This window comes from Tenrec ecaudatus, chromosome 5, assembly GCF_050624435.1.
Source record: "Tenrec ecaudatus isolate mTenEca1 chromosome 5, mTenEca1.hap1, whole genome shotgun sequence".
NCBI lineage: Eukaryota > Metazoa > Chordata > Mammalia > Afrosoricida > Tenrecidae > Tenrec > Tenrec ecaudatus.
In genome coordinates this window covers 184,646,522-184,666,973 of record NC_134534.1, presented here as the reverse complement: position 1 = coordinate 184,666,973, position 20,452 = coordinate 184,646,522, and the positions used below count along the sequence as shown (strand labels likewise).

General features: G+C 49.2%; 1 protein-coding gene across 1 annotated transcript in view; it reads right to left on the bottom strand.

Moving 5' to 3' along the window:
- ERC2 (ELKS/RAB6-interacting/CAST family member 2) overlaps window positions 1–20,452 on the bottom strand; it is a 763,082-nt gene that overhangs the window by 279,564 nt on the left and 463,066 nt on the right. Inside the window, exons 11-12 of the mRNA XM_075550919.1 lie at window positions 20,077–20,270; window positions 14,002–14,013 (exon numbers count right to left, since the gene is read on the bottom strand). Coding sequence (XP_075407034.1) covers window positions 14,002–14,013; window positions 20,077–20,270 — 206 coding nt within the window. The remainder of the gene's footprint in view (window positions 1–14,001; window positions 14,014–20,076; window positions 20,271–20,452) is intronic.

The following is a 20,452-nucleotide window of genomic DNA, read 5'->3' as shown; positions in this document are numbered from 1 at the left end:
TGGAGGAAGACCCTGCCTTTAGATAGCATGATCCTTGACCTTGGACTGAACATCAAGGTGGGGAAACAATGATGGCACAATATGCCTGCCAGCTGATCGGGGTCAGAGGTCTGTGGGCTTACATTCTCAACCTTGGTCAAGTGCTGTCAACACTTCCCACTTGTCTCAGACATGATCAAGGGCAAGGTGGACACTGTGCTGTGGGGAAGATCATTTCTCTTTCAGAGATTTCCCTACTCCCCCCCCACCCCCCAAGTCTCCCACAGCCAAAGGAAAAATCATCATCTATCACAACAAAAAGGTTCACCACTCGCCTGGCTTTTATGCTGCGGGAATTCTCTGATCACACTGTGTGGGGCCCTGAAGAACCACCCCAACATATGATTCCTGGAAGAATCAGCTACCCCCTACTGGAAATACATCTTTTCTCTTGGCTGTTTCCCCAGAATTCCCACCAGGAACCGTCTTCAGCTGCCGGGAGGACGGGGAAGATCGATGGCCCTGGGTTCTTTCCCCCTCACTGCCCACCATGAGTCCTGAAAGACATCCAGAGGTGATGACGGTCCCCAGCTTACAGGCCGCCGAGCCCCTGGAGGCCCATGCTCTTGCGGGGCCCACTCAGACGCACTTCGAAAAGAGGAATTTCACATTCCTGCTCAACAGAGGGTGAAGACTCCAACCAGCAGCTTTCAGAACGCTCCTGGAACTGCCAACACAAACAGCTTCTCAACTTCCATTAAAAGAGGTTTTCATCAACACTTGGAATCCTTTGTGTGATAGAAATAGCTTTCCACCCAAAGTGAAGCATATTAAAGAGTGGTTTGCACGGTCCCCGGGGGTCTTGGGCCAGAGCAATTTATCCTGGCAACTGAGGTCTCCTTGTAGAACGGAACCTGGTGGTTAAAATATTGGACTCTTTGGGAAGAACTGAGTTTGGAGCCTGGCTCCACCACTTAATAGCCTTGTGGCAGTGGGAAAGTCACTTAGCTCCTCTGACCCTTGGTTTCCTCATCTCAAAAATTGGACCAATTAATTGGCTGGCAGCTACTTCAGTGGGGTTTGCAGACATAAAGTGTGGGGTCACCCGTGCAGAATGCTCATCGCCATGCATCCACTGACTAGGCACCCAGAAAAGTCTACTCGTTTCTTCACAGGAAGACATTGGATGGATTTAAGCCCATCATCCTTCACGACACATTTTCTTTCTCTACTCTCAGAGCAGCTGGGCTTGCAGGCTTGTTTGTTAATGTTGAAATATGACCCTGTTTGAGGAACAAAAGAAGGACAATGATACAAGCCGCTGGGTTATTCTTTAACATTTTGTGCTATTGTTGTTTTATTCAGTTCATTATACTTGCATCTCTCAAATGGGATTCCTCTTCCTGGTCTCTGCGGCCACATCTTATAGCAGCATGTTTTCTGGCTTGGGCACTGCCTGCCTCTCTGGCAAAAAGATATTTCAGGGTTCATCTCCCCAGAGGAGACTCCTGAGTGCTCTTCTCAGGCTCCACAAGACTCAAAATCTTTTAGCTTAGCACTCCCGACTGGCCACTGTTCCTTCTCCTACAGATTCAATACTACAGGACCTCACACTGCCTACTCTGCATGCCACACACCTTCCCATGTCTGCGACCTTCATTCCGGTCACCTAACTGGTTCTATGTCCGGTGACGTCTTCTCCATTGTTGTTGATGTTGCTATGAGCCATCAAATCAGCCCAGACTCACACAGCCTGTGTGTGCAATGGGACAAATCACAGCCAGGCCCTGCCCCCTCCTCGCCACTTGTGTTATGACTGAGCTCAAGGTTGCAGCTACTGTGTCAGTCCTTCTCCTTGAGGGTCCTGCTCTTGTTCAATGACCTACTTGACCAAGCATGAGCCTTTTCCAGGGACTGGACTCACAGGACAGCATGTCCAATGGATGTCCGACTGTCTCGTGATCCTCGGATCTAAGGAAGGTTCTGGTTGCAATTCCCCCCAAACAGATCCTTTTGTTGCTGTTCTTCAGGCCATCTATGGTCTGTTTGTTCTTTCTTTCAAAAACCTTTTTATCCCTTGATTTCTCTTTTATTGTGAATAAGGTAAAGGCTTCCATGGTTCTGACAATCGTCTTCCCCAATACCGTCCTTCAAATGCATCCATTTCTCTCTGAGCTTCCTTAGCCATTGTCCAGAGTTAGCGCACACATGAGGTCATTGGAAAGGCCATGTCTTGGGTGAGTTGCCCCTTAGTCCTCAAGTGACATCTCTCTGCTTTAACGTGTGCAAGAGCCCTGTGCATCACACATGCCCAATGCAATGCAGTGAAATATAATCGCCTTCCATATAATAGCCGAATGTCATCAATCAGTCAGTTGAAGGGGAGTTCTTTAGGGTTATCCCCTCTGATGAAAAGTATGTACTTTGGCCAAACTCATTCTTTCCCATTTAACTTGACACTCGTCCCAAAGCCTGACTTCCAGATCCAGGGACACAAGCTTTCAGGAGCAGACTCCCCATCCCAGTGCCGGAGTTTGGACTTGTCAGCTCCCATAACCCTGTGAAGCCAGCAGAAGCCTCCAGTCTGCCATCTGTGAATTGTGGGCTTTCCAGTCTCCACAAAAATGTCACTGGAAGTAAAGTGATCGCTGGGTGTTTCCTGCCTCTCTATCTGTATAGATATGAGAGGGTTTAAAAGAGTTTGTGGGCATGTTTCACTACTTTTTAATTTCCGATTCTCCAGGAACTTTTTGAAGCTTACTCATATATCCATAGCTACCAATCAATGGTCCTGCTTCTCCAGAGAACCCCAAGTCAGGCTCCAAGAAACTCGGCAGTTTAGGGATTTGTGTGTGTGTGTGTGTGTGTGTGTGTGTGTGTGTGTAATTGTCCCTTTAATAGGGACTGGCTAACCTCCCACTGCTCCAGTGGCTTAGTTCACCTCTAGTACTGCCTCAGTGCTTCTAATTACTCACACTATCTGCCACTTCATAACTTCAATTCTCTATCATTCAGGTTTTAAATTCACTCGGTAAATATTTATTAAGTGTCTATTATTTTTCAGGTACTGGGTGCATGTGCTTCATGTTCTAGCTCACAGAAAGTTACTTGAACGTATGACAGGTGACGCTAACTTTGGCTGGGATCAATGGAGAAAATGACACTTCGATGTCACATGACCAAGCAAATATGTACAGTAGTAAAAAGGAAATGGAAAAGCTCTTAGGGACAGACATGGAAAGCTCCCAAAGAGATTTTATTATAATAAAAAGTCAATGTGAAGAATAATTTTCATTGAATATCAGATCCTCAATAAATTACCTAATATGCACCCTCCTGGAGCAGCTCTGTCATGCACTGCGCTGCTTTTGGGTTATGTCTCTAGAGTCCCAGCTCTTCCACGTGGCTTAGTATAGAGCAGACACCCCCTAAATGAATGAACCCACTTGTGTACCGGGGACTTCCTATATGATTAATATCAAGTTCCTTCATGCACATATATGGCACAGTCTTAGATGAATCCTGGCTATGAAACACCATCAAACTCTAAATGATGTCCTCTTACAAGACAAACATTGTGTGTGTGTGTGTGTGTGTGTGTACACACAACGGAGTCCCAGCAGTGTGTACAATCAGTCAAACACTGGATGGCCAGCTGAGAGGTGGGCAGTTTGAAGCCACCAGAGAAGCACTGGAGAGCAGACCAGGGAATCCACGTCCACAGGGTCGCAGGTTCAGAAGCCATTAGACTCGGGCTGCCACAACGCAGAAATACTTGAGAGCACCAGGGGCAACAGCTATGTCACGCTATGTACGAGGGCAAGCCAAAGAGCCAGGCATCGAGAGCGTAGAGACCTTTCTCTCAAGAAGTACAGCGTCCGATTCTCAGCGTAGCTTCTGAAGGTGGCCATTCCATCTCTGTGACCCTCCCTGAACAAGCCCCTGCTCTTTCATGGACACCGCGTCCAATGTGATTCTGGGCATCAAGTTGTGCTCTTTCAGTAGGGCAATCATCAATGAAGTCGAAAGGGCAAGAGCAGGGCTGTCGGGTTGCAGGGTGGATAGTGTAAGATTCCCAAGTGAGCTTCAACCCTCAAAGCATCAAAAGTCTCAGTGGCGTGATAGATAGATAGATAGATAGATAGATAGATAGATAGATAGATATAGATAGATAGATATAGATAGATGGATGGATAGATAGATAGATATGGATAGATAGGTAGATAGATATAGATAGATAGATAGATAGATAGATAGATAGATAGATAGATAGATAGAGATAGATAGATAGATAGATAGATATAGATAGATAGATAGATAGAGAGAGAGAGATAGATAGATAGAGAGAGAGAGAGAGAGATAGATAGATAGATAGAGAGAGAGAGAGAGAGAGAGAGAAACAGAGAAAGAAAGAAACAAAGCAACAATGGAAGAGAGAGGAGTAAAAGAAGTCTTCCTCCCAACATTCCTGATCTTTTCTCATCAATGTAGTTTTCAATGTTCTTCCCGTGCCTGCCCTGGGTGCCTCAAGAAAACCAGTCACGACCACACCGTGATCATCCATGGAAACACTCGCCCCATCCTCTTGGACTGACCACTCTGCATTGCATGTGGCAGGCCACTAATTCTGACGGCAAGTGCAAGACGGAAAGAACGTACCAGCAGCAAACCATTGATCACAGAGACATGGTCTAAGACGTTTTGCTTGGAAGAAACTTTTGCCTGCATGAACTGGAATCTTAGCATGAATCAATTTTTATCTACTCTTGCATGTACTGTATTAAACTACACATAAAAACCAAATCAAATGTACTGCCATTGAGTCAATTCAAATTCAAAATGGCATTACAGGACAGAGTAGAATTGCCCTTGTGGGTGCCTGAGACTGTAAATCTTTTCAGAAACCCTCAAACAGTTGGTGGTATCGAACTTCTGACCTCTCAGTTAGTACCTGAATGCATAAACCATACACTACCAGGTATATGGTGGTGTATGCATTTGTTTTCTCCTGATGGGAAATCATTGGACCTAGAAAAATGATCCTATAGTTCCTGAGGTACAATAAACAAGTAGTATGTACAGTTAAAATAGCACCTCCATTTTCTATTTTTTATATTGCACTTAGTTGAATTATAATTCAATATTGATCATTTTTCTAGGCCCAATGATTTCCCAACAGGGGACAAACATATTCAGCAGGGGGTTGCTCTTTCCGATTATGTCTCAATTTCCCTCAACATCTTTTGCTGTCTTAGAGGGAAAGAGTCTAAAGTCATCCTCCCAGAAACTGAGTGCTTTACAACTAGAAACTCACTGCCGCCCTCTTGCTTGGCAAACTCTCCCCCACCACCCCCTCTCTCTTACAGGAATCCCCACTCTTGTCTGTGGGGATTGGCCTGGAACCTTGATCAGAACCACAGCCAACACCCTCATGTCTTCCCAAGCCCCTCCCATGTGCTCAGGGCGCATCCGACCACAGCCCAGGCAGTCTGACCTAACTCTCTATATGGTACACACAGGACACACTCACAGACACCTGCAGACACCTTTCCCCAGGTGTCACAGCAAGGACATGGTTGCCTCTCAAGTGGCCTTGATTTAATTTTCTACAGGTAATGTCCTGGCAATGAGTAAGAGTCTCAATCACCTGGAGAAGAACCTGCTATCAATGTGAGGCCACAGCAGGACAGGGATAGATGCCACTCATGGAATCCAAGAGAAGTGCTGTTGATGGGTGCAGGAATCCCTCAAAGGCCCTGCTCTGTGTGCTCAGGTGGCAGGAGCGCTCCTACACTCCGCAAAGCGATAGGACACCTATCTGCCAATTACCCAGGGAGTGCTTCTCACCAAGGCCCATTCACCGCAGGTTATCGGGCTATTCATAAGTAAGTGCAATGTGTTCTCTCCACGGTAATTATCTGTGAGCAACATATCAAGCTGTCCTTGGAACCATCAAGCTGACATACGGTTAGAGAGCAGAGGGCCCCGCAGTTAAATTTAAATCCACTCTGACACTTCAGGTCACACTTCACCTTGAGCTCTAGCATGCCAGTTGACCAGCTCAGCAGGCCAGGGAGAAACAATTCCATGACTTCATGCTCCCATTTGAGAAAGGGGCTACTTACATTCTCCAGCCTTTCAAAAGGGGTTTTCCCAGGACCCAGCATAAAGTTCTCCAAAGGGATTTGCTTTCGGAAAACCTACCCCACCACTCCCCAGTTCCACTTGAAAACACCTCCACAGTTGTTTAACTCTGCCCCAGTGCCTCCCTGGGAATTACATGTGGGGCCACAGAGGGAAGGGGGCCTTTATTCAAAACACGGTCGGGGTTCACCTTCATACTATTCAACTCTCTTCGACAATTCTGTGGTGAAGAATGAATGATTGTGCACACAGCTCTGTATATAGCAACATGAATCATGAGTATCTTCACAATAACCAATTCAAATAAAAACTCAAGGAGAAAGTCAATCTCCACAAATAAACCTGGCCTCCATCAAGTCAATGCTGACTCAAGGCCACCTTTAGGACAGAGCAGCACTGCCCCTGGGAGTTTCCGAGCCTGTCACTCTAGAGAAGTAGAAAGCCTCCAGCTTTCCCCCATAGACCCACTGGTGGTTTCAAACTGCCGACCTTGCAGACTGTAGCCCAGTGCATAACCACTATGCCACCTAGTCAATCCCTCAAGCTGGGGTGGAAACTTTAGTGTCATTGTCATTGGGCTGAAGAGAAAGATGTTGCAGAGAAGAAATCTGTTCTAATTCTCAGCTCTACACCGGAAGGTGCCCTACCCAGGAAAACCCTACAGAGCAGAGTAATACTCCAGTGCCCAGGGGTTCTTGTGACCTCAACAGCCGTGATGGCAACTGGTCCTGTAGGCCTTGGGTGGCACTAATGGCTAAGTACTCTAAGAACAACTAGAAGACTGGTGGTTCGAACCAACCAAGACGTGTCTTCACGGAGCAGCAAATATTAAGATCAAGATTCTCCACAGAGATGCTCCAATACAATACCTTTGTTGGATAAAACAGCCATGCATTGTCTTCATTTCAGAGAGAGAAAGAAGACAGCCGGCCACAGTTCTCTTTGGATGGTGTGCTGCCAAAGCGGGCGCCAAGCCACTGGAACGCAGCACAGATTGCAGGCACCACGCTTGCACAGGCGGAAGAAAGGCCCGGCCCCTGGGCGACTGCCTTTCCCTAGTATGAGCTGGCATTGTGGGTAATGAAGTGATAGAATTCACATTTCATAAGAAAAGCCATGAAAAATGATACAAGGTATCACTTTCCAGGAAAGTGATTTATAATCATACTGAGAAACTGTTTTCTAAAAAAAAATTCCTTCCCCTTCTCAGCATTTACAGAAAGCCAATGTTTTCTTGAGAGATGTACTATTTGCTGATCCCCACCCATAAGGTGCTACCAACAGGAAGCTGGGGCCAAGGGATAAGAAAAAGCAGTGGGGTGCGAAAAAGAAAGTCAATGGATAGTTGACTCAGTCCCATGGCACTGACCGCAGGGCAGAACTGTTCATCCCACTGAGCCTGAGGACTGTCTCTGATCCAGCCGGGGCCAGGGCTCTTTCCTGCACATGCAAGGGGAGACTGCTTTTGCTTACCTCCCAAGTCACCTAGACACACATGTCATGAGAAAGGATTTCAACTGCAGTGTCCCCCCAACCTTCTTCACCCTTCTACAAGGCACAGAGAAGAGGATCAGAGCGCAACGCAGGCAAAAGCCCCAACATGAAGCATCACTTGGCAAGTCAAAGCCTCGTTCTGCAGCCTGGAGCTGCCGCAGCAGAGCCTTAGCCGAGGCAAATACCTCCGCCAAGCCAGACCGGGGAAGGTGCAAGCAGCAAGCCCTGGCCGCATCCCAAACACTCAAAACCCTTTCCAAATATAGAACCCACTTTATGTTTTCAGGGGCTGTAAATCAGGGAAAACAACTTTTTTCCATCCCCAATAAAATATTTGCACCCAAAGCAAAATCAGTCAATTTCTGGCTTGCTACCAGTTCTGCTTGGGCATAAAATTTCCTGACACGTCACTAGAAATGTCAGCATCCGTGCACAGCCGCTTGAAAGAGGGAAATGGTTTTCTGACCTGTGGATAACCCTCTTCAACCCTAGCGAGGAAGGAGGGAAAAAAAACAACATCTGAAAACCCAATCTTGCCAGTTATTAGTATAAATCGGACCAACTTTTTTTTCTAAGTGCCCAAATCCTTCCTCATAGGAAGTGCTGGCCTTTAAATGAGATGAGGGAGGGGTTGTGCCTGTGTCCCCACTTTGTCCCCAGGGCCCCACACAATCTCAGCACGAGCAGAGTCAGACTTGGAGGGAGGGGAGGGGAACGACAGAGGAAAACGGGTGAAAAGTTCCCAGAAAGAACTCCTCTGCTTGCCTCCAGTTTTGAAAGCCAGGTTAGTAGAAAGCCAATGGCATCTTTTCTGAAGGCCTCCTGCCAGGAGCGCCATATGGTCTCAACACAGAAAGAGCTGGTATACCAGGGGTGGCTGCAGAGGGCGGCTTGGTAAGCAGCTAGTAGATGTCTCTTTCTTCAGCAGACCATCCTGCCTTTGCAAGGCATGGGCACCCCCGAGGAGCAGAGGCCAGCATCTGCTCAGAAACCTCACTCGCAGTGTATGTGTCCCAGCCTGAGGCAGGGCAGGGCCTCAGCGTGGGCTCTGAGGAAATCCAAGGGGGACAAACGGGGTCTGCCTCAGGGGCTCAGCGAAGGCTCCATGGACAAGGGGGCATTTGAGCTGGCCCCAGAGCAAGCAGGAAGGGAGGGGTCAATCCCTGAGTGATGGGCAAGTCAGCATGGCCCTTCGGTGCCCCAAGGAAGACATCCAGGCCAGACAACCATCTCTGGGAGAAGTTGGACCGCACACAACCACACAGATCTCCGGCCGCAGCCATCCTCAGCAAAAGGCGGAGTAAAGTTCCAATTCTGATATTGGAAAAGATGGACCTGGGGCAAGGAGGCCACAAATGGCTTTACAGCCTCAAGCAAAATACTTCAACTCTGGTGAGCTTCCATCTCCTCCTCTAGTAACAACAGCCCCTCCCTCCCTCATGCAGATGCTAGTTAGGACAAAGGCAGGACCTAGAGAGCCAGGCCTCACCACCTTGGGCAGGGTGCGGTCCTGGCTTGCTTCAGCGGGAAATCGTTGAGTTCTCCTTCTCTGACAGCTTTCTACCTGACACCTCCCGTGTTGGCTGGAGCTACTGTCCTGCCTGGAAAAGGGACTCATTCAGGGCTGGTATTAAGTGACCGTGCAATGGCATGAGTGTCGCTGACACTTGTATCATGTTTACTACTCTTATCCGTGTAACAGCACTACTGTAAGGAGAACGCGGCAACACAGGGTGCTACATGGAAGCGTCTGATATGCTTTCATCAGGGGTTCTTGCTGGGCCCAACCTCGCAGGCAACAAGGGCTCACTCTGTCCGTATAGGAGGCAGAGGGCCGAGAAATGTGTTTTGCAAAAAGCAAGTTGGGGGGGGGGCAGCAGGGGATGTTCTGGGCAAGGGGTCGGTCATGATTTCTAGGGGCAGCAGAGCCTGGAGTTCCGGGAGAAGTGACCTCATCTTTTGCTTGGAGGCAGAGACGGAGAGGGTGCAGCTCAGCTTCGGGGAAGCGTCCTGTTCAGTCTGGTGGAAGTGTTTGAAATGACGCTGACATCAAGCGCACCTGCCTGCTGCCAGGAGCCCGCCAAGAGCCTGAGGTTGCTTGAGGGCAGATGCCCTCCTCCTGTCCCACCAGGCAAACCACTGGATAGATCATGCACGTGGGAGGTCCCCACAGGACCTGCTTCGAGAGACTTGGGGGCAAACCAAGGAGGCTACTGACCCACCACCCAGAGCAAGTCAGAAGCTGGGAGCCAAGGAGGGAATTGGCCCTTTAGGCTTGGTTTGATTTCATTCTTTGGCAATGTTTTCCACCGACTCCCAAAAGGCACCTTGCTGGTCCTGCTGTCGGGTACCACCACGCCCACCTTCTGTGCACAAAGACTCCATGTATAAAGCAAGGGCTTCCTCACGGGGTCTCCTGGCTTGTGATCTTGATGGGATCAGATTGCCCGGCCTTTCCTCCCAGCACTAGCTGGGTGAGCTTGAAACACCAACCTTCTCTGCACTAGCGCTGCACTAGTTGGGAGCTTGAAGCACCAACCTTCTGAAAGCAGTAGAGCAGTTAGAGTGTGGCCCTGGGATCCTATGGGTGGGGTGGGGGTCACCTGCTGGGTGCAGAAATACCTAGGGACTCTCCCCTGTCATGTATGGCACACGGATCTCCCAACGGCCTTCTAGAAACAAGCATGTCTCCCTCACCCTCCCTGTCAGACACCGCCTGTTCCCCACTGGCCACCATGTAAGAGGTTCTTGACAGAAATGCAGTTTAATGGAGTGGGGGAATCAGACAGATATAAAATATGGTGTGGGCATGTAACCAATTGCAAAAGTTGCTATCCGACCACCTGAATCTAAGCAGAAGCTTCTATAGAAAATTTTCAAAGGAAGCAAGGCCACCTGAGTGGTCAGTTTATGCCAACTTGAGGCCCCTGTATGGAGGTGGGGGCGGAGTCCAGCCTGTCAATCAGGTGATGGCCTGGTGATGCCTCCTTCGGGGTGTGGGCTTTTAGAAAAGAGCCGGTGAGAGCTTCTTACTTTCTGGCCCTTCTCCTTCCTCCATCCTGGATTCTGTGATTGCTCCTAAGGGTGCCTGCCAGTGAACCCTTGACACTGGGAGCCAACCTGGGGGCTGTCCACACCTGCCATGTTCCCACGGACCTTAGGTCCATTAGATTCTCCACTCCTCTACATGTCATGAACGCCCCTGTCTGAGCCCACCGCTACCTGAGTCTGAGAAGGGCCAGCATCGGACCCATGGGACTGAGCTGGACTGGGCTGAGATAGATGCCTTCTGGATATAAAACTCTTATGTTTCTTGATATATGTATATATAGATATTTATACATTATATAGATATCTATAGATATCTATATATATAGATATCTATATCTATATATATACACACTCTTTTATACATACATGGGAATCATGGGTTCTGTATCTCTAGACAACCAAGCCAGACATCTGACATCTGAAAGGGGACTTCGAGAGGAGACGGCGCCCTGGAATCGACAGCACGTGGAAAACGACTGCAAGGCCCCTGTGCTGCCAAACCTCAGACTGGACGTCATTGCAAAGCCTGGCAGGTGACAAACTCCTATCCTAAGTAAGGCCAGGAAACAGGCTCGCGTGTACACACACAGGACCTGCATGCAGACATGCACGTGTGCACACGCATACACACACCAGGCCCCAACTGTAAGCCATACGAAGAACGTCCGTGTCACAGAGATTCTGTATTCTAGTCTTAGCTCTCATTTTACTGTCATGCATGGGAGGGGAGCACAGTTCATTCTGGAAACTTCTCGAAAGCTCCCCGGCCCTGCCCTGCAGGTTGGAGGTCAGTCTGGGTTGGTCAGTTGGTTGATTTCCAGGAGAGCAGGGCTGCACAAAGCTTCCCACACTAAAAACACCTCCAAGGGATCCTCCCCAGGACCACCCCTCTTCCCCACTGGTTTCAGGTGAGGTGCTAGATAGCGGAAGGATTCCAGTCTTGATTCAATGTCTACAACTCCCCCAACCAGACTGGGCACGCATGTTTCCCTAACAGCGGTTCTTAACCTGGGGGTTGCCACCCCTCTGGGGATCAACAACCCTTTCACAGGGGTCGCCCAATTCATAACAGTAGCAAAATGACAGTGATGAAGTATCAACGAAAATAATTGCATGGCCGGGGTGTCACCACCACATGAGGGACTGTATTAAAGGGTTGCGACATTAGGAAGGCTGAGAACCAGTCTTAGAACCAGTTAGCGTGCCCCGCCCCTTATCTGAGAATACCTTGAGAGACACCACCTCTCCTGTCCCCGGAAGCCCAAGTGTGTCCTCATTCCCCAGGAAACAGGAGAAAATCCAAGAATTTCCCAGTAAGGTGCCCAGTACCTAGAGGATTCAGCAGGATCACCTGTGAAGGGACTCCAGGCGGTCAGGAAGGAATCCTGGGTGTGTGAGGGAGAGAGAGAGCTCAGGCCTTGAGAACTTTCATGGGAAGGGGTGTGGGTCCAAGGCAGTGAAGGGGAGCAAAAAGAGAAACAAAACGAAAGGAAACAAAGGCAGGTGGGTGAAAAGCATCAAGCTTTGCTCAGCTGAGCAGACCCCAAACTTGGAGACAAGGTTTGGATTCCTGGTGGCTAGAGTACCCTCCCCTGTCCCCGCCCCACTGCCGTACCCTAAGGGTGTCTGTGTGTCTGCTCCTGGGGGTATTCTGTCTGTCTACTCCAGAAGGTGCACTAGCAGCCATTTGGCTTTGAGAGCGCGGTACTGCAGAACCAGGCTTTTCAGGTCAATTAGATGTCTGCTTGAAAGACGATTGAGGACAGGGCCTTCCTCCATATGATTCGGCTCAGGCAGGATGTGTGCAGTGCCTTGGGTGGGCGGTCTGTGGAAATAGCCTCGTTTCCCAGCACTATGAGTCACCCAGGTATCCCTGGGCAGCGCAAATGTTGAAGTGCTCAGTCACTAGCTGAAAGGTGGGCAGTGTGAACCCATCGAGGGGACTGGAGAGCAGCCCACGGGAAGCTGTGCACTGGGGTCATCTTGAGGGGGTCTAGGCTCAGCAGGAACAACCAGCCAGGAGCCACGGAGAGGGGGGTGAGCACTGACATGCAGAATCCAAATTGCCCCCCTGGCTTGTGGCAGGGGCGGTGGGTGGAATGAAGGGGTGCAGAGCCTGAATAAGGCAAGAAAGATCACACCGCTTGTCTCTCAAGAGGACCAGTGCCTTGGCCACCGATATCATTGGAGATGTTCGAGCGAAGTCTAGCCACTGACTACCACTGAGTTGGTTCCAATTCACCGTGACCCTGTTAGACACAGTGGAACTGCTCTGAGGGGTTCCCAAGCTGGGGACCTTGATGGGGGCAGAAAGCTGCATCTGTTTCCAGGGGAGTGGCTGGTGGGTGTTTATCATGGGCCTTGCCTTTAACAGCTCAGTGCTGGGCTCACTGAACCACCAGGGCTTCCACTGAGCTTTCAGAGACCACATGTCGCACAGTGGGTGGACATCCTTTGGCAACAAGGGATTGGATGGGAAAGAATGCTCTAATCTAGAGTGTAACACACATGATGGGGGGCAGGTGTCCCCTTTGACCTAAGGAAGACTACATAGTTGAGTTGGGCTCCCTGCTCAGGGAACCAAGATGGGGATGGATCTTCAAACAAAATGTCCATTTCCTGTCTCAATATCGGGGTGTGTACAGTCAACTCTGAATCTAGTTTTACCTTTGGCTCCCAGCATAATGCCCTAGGTAATTAAAGTATGTCTGATGGCTCAGATAAAATGAAGTTAAGAAGTTCAAACTGAAACGACAACAGGAAATAACATGTGTGTACAATATGTGACTAACACACGGATGATTTTCAAAACAGACTTTACAGAAACGGTTCTAAATCTCCTCAAACGTTGTGATTTGTTAAGCGACAAGTCAGAAAGGTTTGGTCAGTTGAATTCAGCTTTCAAGTCACTCAGTCATGGTGGCTCTTTTGTTCTCTGGGGCTGCAGGCAGCTCCTGCATCTCCCTTTTGACACTCCAGTCCACCCAGCCCCTCTATCCTCTTGCAGTCAATTTTGGGAATTTCTCAGCCAAATGTAGTGGGGAGCTATCCTGAGGGCTTTTGTTTGTTTGTTTTTTCCTTATTGATTTTTATCCCCCAAGAGTAGAATTGATCAAATTGTCCATCAATAACTTATTGCCACCTTCTCCACTGCCCGGCTCCCCCTCCCGGCCCCCCGAGAAGAAACCCCCCTTCTGCATGGGATGAAATGGGGGAGGTGGGGATGGCAGAGGAAAACCATTGCAGAAATGTGCTTGTGAAACAAATGCAAGCAGTAAATCGAGCTGAGGAGGGAAAAGCAGTTAGAACAGAAAAACACCTGGAAGTACTGACCTGAGCGTCAAGCTGATTGGAGCAGGGTGAAAGCGGCGATCGGAGCAGAAGCGGAAAGGAAAGGACGGAGCAGAAGAGAATAAAGGAAGGAAACGCATTAGTTTTCAACAGACAGCCAACAGATGTCACATCAGCAGGCTTTACTACCAAACCAAGGATCCTAAAGGAAACGTTGTATCTGCTATCGCTTCACCTCTCCAAAATAGCCCGCCAAGCACTGCCAGCTGCGGCATGACCTGGCACAGGAGGACACAGCGGGGAGCTGATAGGAACCAGAGGCGAGCCCTCCCCGCTCCCCGCAGGCCAGTGGCAGAGGGAGACCTTTGCTGGGGGACACTTCTGGAGAAGCGCGTGCACATAAAACTATATTACTTTATAAACAGCCATGGGGATTGCAGAGGCACTGGATCTGGCAGGCGGCGCGGATGTCAGGAGGATATGATTGAACCAGGAGGTTGGATGGTGATTTCCTGGGAGATATTTCTCCTCCGTCCCTGAAAAGCCAGAAGGAGCTGAGTGATTTGGCTTTTGGTTCAAAAGTTCCCGATTCAGATTCTCACAGTGTGCTGGCCCTAGGGATGATCAAAGGCCCCTGAGGGCCCAGGGGGCGCGGGGGCTGGAGGGTTTTGGGGGAGGTGCCCTCTGTCTCTCAACCACCAGAGCTGAGAGCAATTTCTTTTCTCAGTTGTGAAGATACCCAGCTATTTGATGACTTACATGCACACTCATGCACGTGCACACAGACACACACGCACACACGCATGTGCGCAAGCACACATGCATGCGCATGCACACACACACAATCTGGCAGGAACTGCCCCTCAGTCAACACAATAAAAATAAATACATAAAACCAACAGAGTAACCGAGAAGTGAAGGACGAAATGAATATGGAGAATAATGGCAGGAAAGCCAAGGTCATCATCGAGGCTGCCACAGGGCACATTCATTAATTGAATCAAACACTAATTCAAATTCAAAGCTGCATTAGAAAATGCTCTCATTGCTCTGCGGCTGGGGAGCAAGTGGCTGGACACGTCTCTTTATCCATGCCCTGCTCGGTGGGCCCGGGTACTCCGTCCAGTTCGGAAGTTGTTTAAAGCAATTCACATGGGAAGGACTATTCCCAATGCCAACAGTGCTGACTACAGTGGTTATGATCCAGGAGATAAATCCTAGGTTAACACAGAGTTCAACCTCGACTCTGCAAGTCCCATTCCGAGTGTTGCCCAGTGGTGAGTGCACAACGGGCCCAGTGGCACCAGAAACAGTGACAAGGCAGTCCCCAGCCAAGTCTGAGGAACGGACACACTGCAGCAGCGACAAGCATAGCTCTCCCGTCTGATGGCTTTTGTCCTATTCTCAAAGAGGTGTCTGCAGTCACGGGCTTCCTCAGAGGAACAAGGGGTGGCGTGTCACCATCTGCCCATGTCTCACAAACATGGGCAGACCCACTTAGCAAGCAGCAGCGATCTTAAGTGAACAGAGCCGGCATCAAGTTGCTCCAGGTACCATGAAGCTTCTGCCACACAGCACCACACAAACAGATACATAAAGCTTACGTTTACATTTGTAAAGGAGTTGTGCAATTCTCCCAGCACATTATTGAATTCTGTGAGAAGGGGAACAGAAAGGGCCATCGCTTGGTCTTAGGGACATCTAAGAGGACTCTGCAGTGTCCAGATACCGGGTGGCATCAGTCCCTGATTTGGTATTTAAGAGGCACCTTATTTTCCATTCTGATGCTCTATCTTATGGGCAGAGCCCCTAGGGACCCACCCTCATCTCTACTAGGGAAGGTGATAGAGGCTCTATTTGGGCACTCACTTGGCCTAGAAGAACACAGACAAAACTTCTAAGGCACCGTGAGAGTTAGGTTTTCTTGTGCCAACATGGCACCTGTAAGAAGATATGGGGGGAGTTTAGCCTGTCAATCAGGTTGCAACTTGACCTCATTTGGAGGTATCCCTGGGATAAATGGCTTGCTGGAGGCTGCCCCACCCCACCCCCTCTCTCTGCCTCCACCTTCCTGTTTAGAAGTCACAGGAAGACCTGTGTGAGCCCTGACATGCAGCCGCTACCATTTGAAGCCACACAAATCTGCACCCACCAGCCTGTGATCTTGCATTCTGCATTGCTGCATGTGGCCGCTTGAGTCTGAAGAGGGATTGATGAACTAGTATCGTACTTATGAACTTAAGTTGGACTGGGCTGGGATGTTTTCCTGATATGCAATTACATCTTGATATAAAACTCTGTCTTATACCTCTATGAGTGTCTCAGGATTTGTTTCTCTAGTCAACCCAGCCTCACACAGCCACTGTAAGATAATTAATTTCACACTAGGTCATCTGACTGGTGGCTTCCCTCTGCTAAGAAGAGAGAAATTCAGTGCCAGCCGCAGGCCTTGCTCCCCAGGCTCCAATAACCTCAACTAGCATGTTCACTCTGAACGGCTGCAGTGCATCCCTGGATCAGGCACAGGCGCAGGGCGGATTCAAAGCCCGAATGCTTAATCACAAATGGCCGGGCAAGGCCACTAGGATCCTGCCTGTTTTGATTAAGCTGATAACACCGCTGATTTTTATCAGCAGTCACTGCCATGCCCTGTGGCCTGCCCGTGACTGTGACTGTGTACAGAAGGTGATGTCCAGTGTCTATCGTGAGATTAGGGCTTTGGTTGCTCTGAGACAACGTTCAGGGCCTTGCTCAAGGACTACCCGCCCACCCGGTGGCCAACAACCTCAGGGCAGCACAAGTGCTCCCAGCAAAAGCAAAAGGGTCCACAGGTAGAACTGCACACGTGGCCCACCATGGGGCAGTGTTTGCTTTGAAAAGCAGACTCTTTAATGGCTGCTGAGAACCCTCTTTGGCAAAGAATTTAAGAGGCGAACGCATCCAGGGAAAGGCCAGCCGTGTGCTCTTTGGAGTGAACATCTTGTAGACAAGACAGGGAGAAGATGAACAGAACAGAGAGCTACCGCCAATCCCTGCCTGTGCAGCCTTCCACACGTCCTCTGAGTGAGATCTCACCCCATACCTTCTGTGTCACGATGGCAGGCAGGCTGGAAAGTTTTGGAGCATGAGCTGGTCCAAAGGAGGGCTCTGCATCTGTTTGGTCACCTTACCAACCAGGGACCACACATTTCCCTTTCAAGTGGAATCTGGGTTTTCAAAATCACCAACCTAATTGCAAACCCTCCTCCGTGACTCCAAAACGGAACAGCTTCGTCACACTGCTGAGAAATCTTTGGTTCCCAGCGTTGTGCGCGTTGCATTCTGTAGCAGAAGCAACCAATGGAGACCTTGCCCAGGGTGGGCGGAAGGCCACCTGACAACTTAAGGAAGGTGTTCTGGTGGGGACCCATGGGAAGGCCAGCAGATATGAACGGTTCTGAAGCCCGGGCCAACGCTGAGCCCTTCCTGCTCCCAGCAGGCTTCCCTGCTGGGTCTCCAGCCTCATCCTCTCTGGGCTGGGGCAGGGCTTGGGCTTCAGACACTACCCACCCAGACTGCTTGCCTGTTGGACTGGGCTGAATCAAGTCCCACCCCACGTTTTATGAATGACAGTGCCTGCGAGGCGACCAGGCCGAGATAGGGGAAAAGTGCAGTGAGTACATAAATACCTGTAAACCCGCTGTTGTCTTAATGCAGTCCACATTGAAGAAATAAAAATGTGAATCTTCTTGATGATTCACGGCAATAGGGCTGGCTAAGGCCAGTGGGGCCCGCTAGATAATGATGCTGTTTGCAGTCAAATGCCTACAGCAGGTGATGCTGATTTTCAATTAGCAGTGCCAGGGAGCAGGCTGAATGTGGGAAAGAAAATACGCTCTCAATCTGGGGAATATCCAGTTCCCTCTGAGAGCCAATAACTAGGAAGCAGCTCTCTGGTGGACCAGCTGTGGTGTCTGCTCCCTGCTGGCCTCCTATCATAGTGCTGCTGGACTAGCTTCCTCCTTCTGGACCACTGTGAAGGAAGACTGTTCCAGGCCCATCTGGGCAATGCAGTAAGGTTACAGGTAGAACTGCACAGGTGGCTCAGAGGGAACATCAGAGGTAAATGCACACAGGTTGTGTGCGTTTGTCTACTGGTTTGCTGAACTGTGGCACGCAGGGGCTCAGCTGTCAGCCCTGGGTTCAAACCTCTGAGCAGCTTTGCGACCTTGGCAGTGTGACTTAATCTGTTCACATCGGCGTTTGCCAACCGGGAACAGTGATAGGCTCTGTGTAATAGAGTTGGGGATGAGATTAAATGGTGACAGTATCTCGGGTCAGAAGCTTCGCAGAATACTGTAACTGGCACAGTGTGAGTCCGGGTATAGCCAAACCCCCAGTGACCACTCAGAAGAGAAGCCTGGCCTTCAGTCATTGAAAACCCCACCAAAGGCAGTTTTGTTGTACCCCATGTGGGGCAGAACTTGGGTCACAATCAACCCGACAGCAACTGGTTTGGCCTTTCTGCTTTATTACAATTATAGTCATTATCATTATTAATATAATCAATATATTTAGCCTATATGGCTCACTGCCTCACAGAGCAATGGGCTGCCCTGTGATCTCACACTAGCCTTGCTGGAAAATTTTAGTCCTGATACATATTTCAAAAGTAGCCTTACACAGATGTATCTAAAACTAGCACCAGTCCCAGATTTTATGAATCGGTCACATGACAGAACATTTCCATATTTTAAAGTAGGCCCTTTAATGTGTTTAATTGTACACCTGTCTCGGGGGCGGGGAGAACTGACTTCACTGTTTAAATGAGTCACATAGAATAAAGGGCTGATGATCTTCCAATGAATGCTATGAATTTTTTAAAGGGATACCTAGTTGATTTGTATTCGACATGCATTCAATATGGAAAAAAATGGTGTTGACATTGATCAGTAAGGATATTAAGATTGAAGGTTCATTTGTGTTATCATTCAACTATATGTACTACTAGGATGGGGATTCAGGAGGTTTGAGGAAAAATGGAATTGAAATATGATGGAATTTTTTCATGCACTGTTTGAGGTCCATGGACGAGCACCACATCCTGCTGGAGCCTGGTATTGGCAGGAAGCAATCAGATCTTAAGAGGCTGTTAGATTCACTTCTGAGAAGAGACAAGGCCACACAGCTCACATAGAGTAGAGGCAAAATTTGAACTTGGGGCTTTCTGTCGCTAATGACCACAATCTCTTCCTAGAGCTGCAGAGAGTCACGCCCTAAAGTCTGCGAGGGCCTTACAAGTCAGTGTCTTGACCGGAGTTGGCACGTTTTCACAGATTTATTCAAACTTTGCTGATTTCTTCCACATGGTCTGAATCCAGGGAAGAAAGACCGATTCTGCCTTTATTGCTAAACGAGGAAGAAGCCCCAGAGGCTCTGGCAGCTCTGTCAGGCTGCTCAGAAAGTTCTTGTCCGGGATGAAGCGTAGGAAAAGGCATTGATAGAAAGCTTATTTTTAGAGGTCGTGCTCTTACTAAACACAATGTGGACTTGATTTTGGTGAAAATCTAAATACTCTGCTACCCTGAAAAAAAAACCCTTAAAAAAAAAAGACAAACATACTAATTCAGGTAAGTCCACCTTAACCCCTATTCAAGTACCTTTATTCCCCAAATGCTGCAAGGATTGCTTAGACGATGACCCCCCCAGGCAGGAACTCGGTGTGGCCTGCCAAAAGACACCCACAGGAAGGGGCTTCCTTCTTCTCTCTGAATGGAGAGTTCCCAACTCCATTCCTCCCTGTCCTCTGTGCAAGACGAGCCTAGCCCACCGAAGGTTTCCCTTTGATGGAAGGGAGCTGAGGTTCAAAGTAGCCAACGCCTCATTTCTTACGGACTTCACAGTACAAAGGCTAGGTCTCTGCTGTCACCCAGGACAGCTGAGCTTGGTTCCTTGAAACACTGCAGGGGGAGGTAAGCCCCGAGAAGATAAGCCAATTGCCTCCCGCACATCCCACATCAGGGACACAGCACCATGCTGAACTTGTGTCAGGCTTTGCAAACCCACCGTGACCTCCGGTGGGCAGCCAGGTGGCCGTCGCTCACACCCCGCACAGTTCACCACACGCGGGCCGCGTACCTTTCCAGTTCCGCAATCTTCTTGTCCTTGTCATGCTTCTCGTTCTCCACCTCCTTGAGGATGTCCAGCAGCCGGTCAACTTCCGCCTGGGCTTTGCCACATTCATCTCGGTAGTAGGACGCCTCCTTATCAAGCTGCTTGATCCTGTCAGCAAACTCGGGGTTCATCCTGGAGTCATCTTCAATGTTATGAGCCTTCAACATTGCATTGTCAGAGAATACAGTTACGTCAGCAAATTGGAACAACAGAGAGTGCAGTCAGCAGTGGGCCAGCAATTCATTTTGGAGAGAGAGAGACAATAAAATACAACCAACAACAATCATCAAGAATTATGGGTAGCCTGTCAGCTGAAAGGCAGGAGGGGAGGAGCGGCACG